The sequence below is a fragment of the Culex pipiens genome, chromosome 1 (genome assembly GCF_016801865.2).
Source record: "Culex pipiens pallens isolate TS chromosome 1, TS_CPP_V2, whole genome shotgun sequence".
Lineage (NCBI taxonomy): Eukaryota > Metazoa > Arthropoda > Insecta > Diptera > Culicidae > Culex > Culex pipiens.
This window is the reverse complement of record NC_068937.1, coordinates 92114891-92125282: the sequence shown is the minus strand read 5'-3', so window position 1 is coordinate 92125282 and position 10392 is coordinate 92114891. Positions and strand designations below refer to the sequence as shown.

At 40.5% G+C, this 10392-nt stretch overlaps 3 protein-coding genes across 3 annotated transcripts in view; 1 reads left to right on the top strand and 2 right to left on the bottom strand.

Moving 5' to 3' along the window:
• LOC120421011 (uncharacterized) overlaps positions 1–5900 on the top strand; it is a 79719-nt gene extending 73819 nt beyond the window's left edge. Inside the window, exons 2-3 of the mRNA XM_039584129.2 lie at positions 4641–4868; positions 5651–5900. Of these exons, the coding sequence (XP_039440063.1) occupies positions 4643–4868; positions 5651–5802 (378 nt within the window). The 5' untranslated portion in view covers positions 4641–4642 and the 3' untranslated portion in view covers positions 5803–5900. The remainder of the gene's footprint in view (positions 1–4640; positions 4869–5650) is intronic.
• LOC120421010 (ER membrane protein complex subunit 7 homolog) lies at positions 3495–4519 on the bottom strand. Its single transcript, XM_039584128.2, has 2 exons — positions 3859–4519; positions 3495–3798 (listed from the first exon to the last, which is right to left on the bottom strand). The coding sequence occupies exons 1-2, from the start codon at positions 4435–4437 to the stop codon at positions 3664–3666; spliced, it is 714 nt and encodes a 237-aa protein (XP_039440062.1). The 5' UTR covers positions 4438–4519; the 3' UTR covers positions 3495–3663.
• On the bottom strand, positions 5814–10109 carry LOC120421004 (scaffold protein salvador). Its single transcript, XM_039584118.2, has 5 exons — positions 9255–10109; positions 7620–9057; positions 6862–7052; positions 6649–6781; positions 5814–6443 (listed from the first exon to the last, which is right to left on the bottom strand). Exons 1-5 carry the CDS (start codon positions 9343–9345, stop codon positions 6371–6373), a joined length of 1926 nt encoding a protein of 641 aa, XP_039440052.1. The 5' UTR covers positions 9346–10109; the 3' UTR covers positions 5814–6370.
• Between the last annotated feature and the right edge of the window lie 283 nt (positions 10110–10392).

Here is a 10392-nt window from a genome sequence, read left to right as displayed (position 1 = left end):
TTTAAAATTATAAAATTTCAAAATTTCTAAAATTCTTTTAATCCTAAGATCACTGGAATTCCTAAAACTCTACAAATAACTGATTTTTTTTTCAATTCCACTCCCAAATTCCAAAATTCTAAAATACATCAATTCCAGAAATACCTCAAATTCCCAAAATTCCTGAAACTTTGTGGAATTTAAAAAAAATCAAAGTTCATCAAACAATTTAAATATTTTTGAATTAAAATATAAATAAAATCATAAAAAATATATCTTTTTCAATGTTTGGAATTTAAGTAGTTTCAGAAGATTTATAGATTTTAGGAATGATAGGAAATTTAGAAATTTAAAAAATAGGTTTAAAAATTCCTGAACTTTTCATGAAATCTCGAATTGTTAGATATGAAGAATTTAAAAAAATCTCGAATCGTTAAATTTAATTTTAATTATTTTTGATGTTTTTTTTTTAATTTTATAAGTTTAATAAATTTTAGGATTTTCTGGTATTTCTGAATTATAAAAAAATAGGAATTTTAAGATTTCAGAAATACAAAAAAAAAAACACTAAAAGTCCATAATAGATAAAAAAAACCTAGATTTTTTTTTAATTTTCAAAATCTGAAAACTCTTCAAATTGCTAAAATTTCAAAAAAAAAATAAAATTTCAAAATCTAGAAGTTTGAAAATTTAGGAAATTTCTAATTCTGAAATTGCGAAAAAATCTTTCTTTACTTGAATTCTTGAATGTCCTATATTCCCTGAATTTCCATCAATTCCTAGAATTCTTACTACTCTTAATTTCCTTACAGTCCAGATTTTTTTTGAATACTAAAATTCCAGATATCTGCAAATTCTTACATTCTAGAATATTTTAAAACTCTTAAATTACAAAATCTGTAAAAACTCCGTAAAACTTAAAAAAATCCAATAATTTCTAACAGAAATTTGTTTTCGGGAATCCCATAAATTTCTTTAATTTCAGAAAAATCCAAAAACTTCAAAATTTCTAAAAATTCCTAGAGTTTTTGAAGTTTTAATTTTTTTAAATAAAAAAATATATTCAATATTCTTTAAAATAGTACAATTTTCTATATAAATTTATTTTTATAAATTAAAATAGAATATTATACTATTTCAAGAATATTAATTATATTTTTTCTTACATTTTAAATACTAAAAATTTGAAGTCTTTCTGTAATTTTATTAATTCTGTTATTTAGGATTTAAGAATATTAAATATTTCCAGAATTAATTTTTTTAATAACTTTTTTCTTTGGATCTTTTATAACCTCCTGTTGTTTCTTCCTTGACTTGATATAAAGTGTTATGCTAACAAGTTGACGTGCCCAATAAAACAACAAATTACAAAAAAAAAAATACAAATTATAATAATTAAGAAATTTCAGAGATTTTAGAAATTTCAGGATTTCAAGGAATATAACAAAACTTAGAGAATTTGAGATAATCTGTGGAATTAAAAAAAACAGGAAATTCAGAAATCTTAGAATTTTTGAAATTTCTTGATTGCTTTAATTCTTTCAAAATTTATTCAATTTGAGGAAATTGAGAGTTTTGTTTGTTTCCTAATTAAGAATTATCGAAAGTTTTGGGAATTTGGGTAGCTTATTTTTTTTTTGATTTCCCACTTTCTGTTTAAGGAATTATATAAAATTTTGTAAAATTCGGAAATTGAGGAATTTAATAAAACTAAAAAAATCTTGATTTTTTTAAATTGGGTTTTAATATATAAAGTAATTATAAATATTTTAAGAATTTAAAAATGTTATAATTTTTTTAAATTTATTTTAATGATTACATTTAAAAAATGTTAAACAACTTTAGGAAATTGTAGGAATTTAAGTTGTATTGAAATTTCTAGATTTTTTTTTAAATTATTAGTTAACGAATTAAAATTATATTTTTTATGGAAATTTAGAATGTTAAGAGTATATAAGGCTGGCTGCTCAAATTGTATTTAAAGCTTTTGTAGAATTTTGTTTTACATTTTTTTCTTTCAAGAGGTTTAGGAATTTTAGGAATGTTGGATTTTTTTGGATTGTGTAAATTTTTTTTTCGTTTTTGTAATTTCTAGATAATTTTGGAATTTTGTGTTTTTTTTTTTAATTCTTGGTCTTTTTAAATGTTTGGATTTTCGTAAATTTATGGAATTTATTAATATTTTTGCCTTAACATTTTTTAATGTTTTGTATTTTCGGCTTTTTTGATCAAATTTTATAATTATAGGTTTGGTTTTGCCATGAAATACTTCAGAAGACGGACTTGAATACTTCGCTAAATCGAGTTACCTTTGTCCCGGGACCATAATTGGCTGGTTCATCCCGACTGTGTCCACGGCGGGAAAGTCGACTTTATTATCGCAAAGTATTTCAAGTAGCTTGTAGAATATTTTATTTTCTTAATTTTTTTACTGATCTAATATCACACAATAAATTTCACAAAATACACAAAATGTTGCACTTTCTCTGGTTTTATTGGTTAACCTGTTCGTTAAAATCACCGTGAACGTCCGTGATTATCCTTCGATTGTAGCTCCGCACTCGGCCAGCTCGTCAGCATGTTTCTGTTCCAAGATGGTGGTGAAACTCGTGCCGAACTCGAGCGAATTTCTTCAAAAAAACACTTTGACAGCTCTGAGTGCGGCACTCAGTGCCGAACTAGCCATCAAACGAACGTACCATCACTTTCCTTCAGATTACTCCCGATTGCTACACTGAAAGCCCGACCATGGTAATTTTAAGAACATTTGCTAAAAATGCTGCTTATTAAATTAACTGTGGCTTTTTGGTAAAAGTAAACGCAAATATGGTAAAATGTACCATACTTCCGCAAAATTGCATGGTAGCAATTACAAAATCATTATCATTCTCTCCATATTGGAGGGTTAAAATTACCATACCGCTCTCGACATAGTAAAACTGACTGCGTTAATCAGTCAATCCAAGCACGGAATGTTTTTAGCAAAAATAAGTCGGTGTGTGTTCTCAATTTAACCCTACAATATGGTAGCAGCTACCATGGTTGGGTTTTCAGTGTACGATTCTCCGGAGGCACAGCAGGAGAAATTTGGCTTTTGACCCATTTGATTTTCTGGTGTTTGGTATTCCGGCTAACATCATTTTGGAGAATGACATTCTGGCATTTGACCCATCCTTTCTTGGTTGACCAATTGCAATACAGTAGTCTCCACCCGCAAGTAACCGCAAAAGACCCCGAGTCACACACGAATGTGCTGAAAGAGGAGCATTTGGCTTACACTACCACAAATTACCGTCAATTAGAATTTGGTATGGTGGAATTGGCTGCCAAATGTATCTTTGATATTGTGTAAACAACAAAATTGCAAAATATTATTGATATTAAGCAATTTCTTAAATTATCAAAGCCGGTAGGAAATGGTCAGAGCAGTTTTCGTCGCGCTAGATTTGAGTTCGCGAGTGAATTAGTCTTTTTGGAGCAATCAGGACCTCAGTGCGTAGAACAGAACAACAAGATACCACGCCACTCTCAATTTCTTTTTATTAGCCAATCGAAATTATTTGTTTGTCAAATAAATACATTGCAGGTTGAACTCAACCTTGGTCAATTATACATTTTATATTCACAATCCTATCAGATTAAAAGTGATTCCTGAACTAGTACTAAATTAAACTAACTATTCGTTTAGTTCTTCTTTTTGCTCTGCTTCCCCGAAGCGGACTTGGCCTTATCCTTGTCCTTGGATCCGCTCGCCTGTGGGGCGCCACCGGTGAAGAAGGACGTAATCATTTCGCTTATTTCCGGCATGTCGTTCGTCATCTGGATTGGAGGAAACATTCTAAAGTGATCTAGTTTTGAAGAAAAATTTACGGTGTTTACCTTGGAGAGGTTGAGATTTTCCATCTCTTTCTTTGTTTCCGGATCGCTCATCATCTTGGGCAGGATGAGCATCACGAACAGGGGCAGAATCATCATCAACACCATCGGATTGAACAGGAAGTCGGTGATCTTCCACTGTTCACGCTGCTGGAAGTACCGGAAGCGGGTGAGAGCCTTCAGCTTCAGCGGGTACGGCACCTGCACGACCTGCGACGGCTGGACGTAGTTGAGCTTGCGTGCTCGGAACTTGCCCTTGGGGTTGATTTCGACGCGAACCGACTCGTAGTAGTAGTCCGGGTTGATGATTTCCACCACGTAGCTCCCGGACGGTACCGAGCTGATCACGAACGACCCATCGTCCCGCAGAAAGCCCTTGTACTCGCCTCCATTAATTGAGATCTGGGTATCGATCTGCCATGACAGGTCGGATCCGCCAAACAGCTCCGGAGGGTACACCTTGCCCTCGATGGTGTATCGGCCAGTCTCGTCGAACTCGTCGATGGCGGACTCGGCCCGGACGACGGTTCCTAGCGCGCAAAGCGCTGCCAACAGGGGAAGAATTAGAATTTTCCGGGCCATTTTCACGAGGCAATCACTGCGCGAGCAAAATAAATCAGGCGATACCCGATGATGAGAAAAGAAAATAGTCTGACAAGTGACAGCTCTGCGGTTGACAGTTCGCTGACGTTTCAGCATACCGACTTACATCTCCGATTATGCAAGTTTGTTATGTTTTTAGCTCGGCGAATCGATAGAAAGCTTACAATCTCCAACCGCACCGGACATGTCCCTGTTCCCGCAACCACGATGGCTTCGGCGGTGGATCCGACGGCGGATGAACCCACTCCCGGTGGATAAGGCCGCACTGTGGAAGGGCCGCATCAGTATCTTCTACAGTATCGTGGCCTGGAACGCGCTCGGCTGGGTCGGATACATGGTGTACACCGGCCGTAACGATTGGGCCAAATACTATGGATACAAGACGGACGAGGAGGCGCAGCTGCCCCAAGGTATCGATCAGTGAATCTTGTGTTATTGAACCTTTCTTTTATCAACAGCAGACATTTTCGCCAGAAGAATCCGTTCAAAGTGCGACCGACACAATAATGCCTGAGTTGATCAACTTAATGTTTTACTTGTACAAGAAGGGTTGGCACGAGACGCTAGAGAAGCTGACGATCTCAGATTGCAGATGTACAGGGAAGCGTGTACGCCAAATTCACTGTTTTACAAATGATGCAACCTGTTCAATCAGTTTGAAGTTGCAAGGACGCAGTTATATCGTCTGCCTGTGTGGATCAATCGGACCGCGCACTGGACTCACAATCCAGAGGTCGCCGGTTCGAATCCCGAGGCAGACGCAAAAATTCTAAGTGTTAATATAGGTATTCGGTGCCCTCTCCCCGTGCCATACCTTCACACTTAAGAGACCCGGGAGGCGGAGTCTTGTCGCAAAAAGAACGATACACGCATGTGGATCCGTTGACCAAACCGCAAGGTTTAAGATGGCCACATTATAAGGTGTTACGTCGATTCCGTTATATCGTAGCCATAACCGGAATGGCTGCCGGCAGATTTTGCAGTCATTACAGCCACTTAGTTCTAGACATGGCTATCTGCTCTACCAGGTAGTCTGAGTCCGATACTGTCTGTACCAATACCAAGGCTTCCAACTTCGACGGAGTGTGTGATCATACATTTCTCCTCTCAAGAAATGCCTAGAGCTAACACATGCCAAATGCAAAGACCTCATACTAACATTCCCCCCTTCCATTCCCCCCTTCCATTCCAGCGGTTCGTTTCGCCAAGCAGCTCAACATGCCCAACGCCCACGTGATGAAGTTCTCCGGCCTGAAGAAAACGGACGAGTACGAGCTAAAGGACATGGAGGTAATTCGGTCCGCGACGGGCGCAACCACTGAAAAGGACGTTTCGGATCACTAACAACAATCGACTTTGTGAACTTTTGTAGATATACTTTACTGTACCTTTTGTCTCTAGATATCGTTGCAATAAAATAACAATAAAAGTGAGTAAATTTTCAAAACTGTTTCACTTCCTTTCTCAGCGAAGGCACTTGTTCCCTCGGAAGGGGTGCGGTTCTATAGCGATTGATGAAGCGGTGAGCGTATTGTGCCACTCTTTGTGTAACATTCCGAAAGGTATTCTGTAACCGTTTTGTGTTTGCTTATGTTAGTAGCATACTTTCCTAGTGTGTTACCAAGGAACTGTTGGATATCACAATTTTCCGAAAACTAATGAACCGTTGAAAGAATTGGTTAGATTAAAATAAAATGAGTAAAATGCTGGATGTGAAAGGCACTTTTTTTGCTAAAATAAAATGCGACTGTTAAAAAGTAGCACATGTGATTTCTATGCGTGATTGTGCATGGTTAAATAATCTCGTTATCGTACGAAAGACTGATATACTAAGCTAGTAACGAGCAGTTAGCATAAATATGAAGGGTCGACTTCCACGGCGATACTGTTTCAGAGAGAGCAAATGACGAGTTCAGGCATTTGAATCGTTGGTGGTTCTGTAGGCAAGCCGTTTCTTTTCTTCCATCATTGAGCGGATCGCTATCCTAAATTGTAAAAAAAATATAAAATGTTGAGTTATTAAAAAGAATTTAACCTTCGGGAAGTCGCGTGTTTTCGCCTTTCTTACAAGTGCCCTTACAAACTGTGTACAAAGTACACGTACGCGACCTCCGGTGGGTTAAGCACAAACTTTGATAAGTTCCGATAGAAGAATAAATAACCTTAAAAAAATAATCACTATCAACTTACCGCAACGTCTCGTACTTGAACACAATCATCTGGCACTCCTGGCGGAACAGCTTGGTCAGCATGCCGGCGATGCCCTCGAGCTGCTGCAGCTGGAACATGTCCCACTTGAGCTTGTGATCGTTCTCCGGCGATGCTGCAACGATTCCCAAAATAAAATAAAAAAAACCGTTTAGTACAACGTCCAAAACCCGCTTCAACCCGTTCAATACTAACATTTCGCGTAAAACTCCAACCACTCGGGGACGGCCTCGAGCAGGTACGGATTGGCCGGAACCAGTGCGCTGTGCGGCGTAAAGTGGTTGTGCGAGGAGATCAGCGGGCGCGGAATCTCTACCGGGGTGGCGTGATGTAGATAGCATGACGTCAGATAGGGGTGGCTGTCCTGGGCCTGACCGGTGATGCAACTGTCGAGGGTAGTGAGCGTTAGAAAAGAATCTGCAAAATGTTGGCCCTAGATTTGAATCTCAACATTCTTCCACCAGGTTTCCCTGGTAATCTTGTAATCTAATATCAGTAGGCCAGTTCAGAAACTCTGCACTAAATCGTAGGACACAAATACGTTTTGTGATCTGTTCATAATTGACTTTTGCAAACAGTGAAAAAGTTCCATAAATCATTTTATTGTTGGGCTTCATTACGTTTGTTGGTAGAAGCAGTAGCAGGCGTTGGATGTACGTCTCCTGAAGCTTGCATCTGTCAATAATTACCATTTCTGATTGGTATGGTGGTGTTGCACTTGTCAAAAAAGTTTTACATTATGATCAGATTGCTTAACATGACGAATACCAGCTTTTAAGGAGCTGAAAGGGTTGGAATTCGTGTTGTAATCTGATTATAAAGTGGCGTTGCGATCCATCTACCCTCGAAAAATAAATTGTATGATGACGAATACAGGTTGTCCTAGTAAATACCATGTTCCGTGAAGCTTGAGTTTAAATCTGGATAATTTTGTCGATCGCAAATCTACTTACTTGTAGTAGAACGTTCCATGCTGGGCAGACTCGTGCCGCTCCCAGCCGGTAGGCAATCCCTCTCGTTCCAGCGGATGTGACCAATGGGTGGTCTTGGTGTTGTGGTCAATGTAGTACTTGCGACCACGCAGCGTGTAGTCTACGGACCACCCGGGTGGCAACGGAAGCTCCTCTTCGGCGGACGGATTGCCACTGTCCGACTGTTGTTGCTGTTGTTGCTGCTGTTGTTGTTGTTGCTGTTGCTGCTGTTGGGAGACCGCACTGGATGACCCATGACGGGCATTGTGCAGGAGAGCCTCGCCGTAGGTCATACCGCTGACATCTACGTTGGAGTACAGCGGTTGAGGCTGCGGCGGCTGCTGAGACTGGCTACGGGTCGCCAGGAAGTTGATCGACGAAGATACACTGGCAACGTTGCTAGCCGTGCTGCTACTGGAGAAGAGAGACTGATGCGAGGATTGATTACTTCCGGCGGCGGCGTTGTAGCTTTGCTGCTGGTGATAGATGGTGGCCGAGTTGGTGTTACTGTAGATGGGTGATTCGGAGCGCTGCTGCGCGATCTGGGTCGGATTTTCGTAGATGTGGTAGTGATCCTTGACGGCAGTGGGTTGAAGCTGTTGTTGCTGCTGCTGCTGCTGTTGACGAGCCGAATACTGGCGTACAAACGGCGATTGTTGTTGTTCCGTGACGGCCAGGTTTACGCTGGAGGCAGCGGCCATCCCGGTTGGGCTATTGTTTCGCAGCAGATTTCCGTAGTTTTCGAACCCATTTCGGAAGTTGCTTGCGACACTGCTGTTACTGTTGTGGTGATGGTGATGCTGGTGCAGCTGATTGTACGAATATTTACGCTCAAAGTTCGACAGATACTGCTGGTGTAAATGTTGTTGCTGGGCTTGCTGAATTTGCTGCTGAATACGATACTGGTTAGCCGCTTCGCTTTGTTGCATCAAAATCTGATCTATCGTCTCGATGTCGACATAGTTTCCGTGACTATTGTTGTTCGGGCTAATGTGCTGATTTACGGTCATGTTGTTTGCCAAACTCAAATTCGATGGCTTCGACGGCATCATCATCGGCTGCTGAAGCTGCTGTTGAGACATCTGATTTTTGTTGTTTGCCATCATCAGCACGCTGTTTGTCGGGTTCAGAATGTTCGGTTGATCGCTCTGCAGCGAGAGATTAACAAACTTCTGAGCCAGATTCGGTATCTTGCTACTTGGGGTGTACTTGCCCTCGTGACCAAGTCCACCCATCGATACCTTAACATTGCCAAACTTTTGAACGTTATTAATGTTATTGTTGGGCATGAGCGGCCCTGGCACATATATGTTATTGTTCTGTCCGCCATTGTTGACACCGAACGCCTGCTGGGAACTTCTCCTACCCTTGCTCAGTTTGTTCCTAGCCTGCGTGTCGCTATTTGTCAGTACATTTATGACTGGAAAAAGAAAAAAAAAATCACCTTTTAACTTAAAAAAAAACCAGATGCTGACCCACTTCATCACCACTTGCACTATGCACTCTTCAACTCGCTACACTAATTTAATAAGCAAACGCCCTCGCAATTTCCCCATTTTACCCATTCTATCACTACCAGCAGCGTTTGCGCTGCTTCAGCCGCTAGCTGATACTCACTTGGAATTTCCGGTGGAGTGTCGCGCTTCACGTACTTTCCCACGACCCCATCCTTGTGGATGGATTTGTCCTTACTTTTGCGCGAAAGCATCTTCCTTTCTCCCGCACCGAAGCTGACCACCAGCGCGCTTTACGGCAAAAGTATGATTAACTATGGCAGCGCGAACTCACACACGGCTCGCCGATGGCTTTTGCTCTTTTATTTTATGTTCCTCGTTCTTCTCTCGTTGAGATGCTGCGCTGGTATACCTTTTGCTCCCGTGTATGTCTGACTGTTTTTTTGTTACGTTCAAAAACCAAGTTCTTCTTCCCTGGCCGTGGCCCTGGGTTTATTATTACTTTCCCTTCAGTCTGCTCCCCCCACAAACACACACACACTCCTGCTGGATGCTGCTGATCTGACCGATGGTTCTCCCCCCAATATCTTTGCCCGTTTCGTTTTGGGTTTTCTTTTCGTTCACCTCCGAATGTTCTTTTGTTTTCGCTTGCCTACTTCTTCTTCTTCCTCCTCTTCTTTTGATGGTCCGAGCAGAGTTATGTTGAGTTCAGCAAGAAGAGGGGCTCCAGCATCCACCAGCATTCTTCTTCTTGTTACACGGGAGCAGGACTCGCTGAATCGCACTTGGGGCGGCGCATTCCATCCTAATTTATGTTATCTTGCTACTACCGCAGCTGTTTGGCAATGTACTAGTTTTGGTGATTCGCTTCGCGAAAATGAACTTTCGATTCTAGTCCAGTTGCACAACCTGCACATTGTACCTTTAAAGGCCACTTTCACCCATTTTCGGTGCTCGCGTATCTAGGCAAAAGGTTCGCCAATGACCTGTGCGATTGGGAGACGTTTTCGCTTGCTTGCTAAATGGACGAATCAAAATAAATTAGCTCGAAAATTGCACCACAAATTTGCGGAAGGCTGAACACAAAAAAAACTCGACTGAATGCAAGCTCTCGTGGAACCAAAATACGCGAAGCATCGTTTGACGTTTGGAGCTCGCATGACGGCGCGCGTTGGTCGACATCTACTTCAATGACATATAAACAGTCGATGAATGGGAAATCGATGAATGCGCATACGGGCAGTGGTCGTCAAACGCTCAGAGATGTTTTGTGAAGAATTTAGTTTTTAAGAAAAGGACAA

Bases quoted from the DNA above. Each gene is read 5' to 3' on its own strand.
- LOC120421004 (XM_039584118.2), bottom strand. From the start codon at position 9,345: ATGCTTTCGCGCAAAAGTAAGGACAAATCCATCCACAAGGATGGGGTC. The intron at 9,058-9,254 runs GTGAGTATCAGC...TTCTTTTTCCAG, and splicing joins CACTCCACCGGAAATTCCAA to TCATAAATGTACTGACAAAT. The intron at 6,444-6,648 runs GTAAGTTGATAG...TTTACAATTTAG, and splicing joins TTCAAGTACGAGACGTTGCG to GATAGCGATCCGCTCAATGA.
- LOC120421010 (XM_039584128.2), bottom strand. From the start codon at position 4,437: ATGGCCCGGAAAATTCTAATTCTTCCCCTGTTGGCAGCGCTTTGCGCG. The intron at 3,799-3,858 runs GTAAACACCGTA...CCTCCAATCCAG, and splicing joins AAAATCTCAACCTCTCCAAG to ATGACGAACGACATGCCGGA.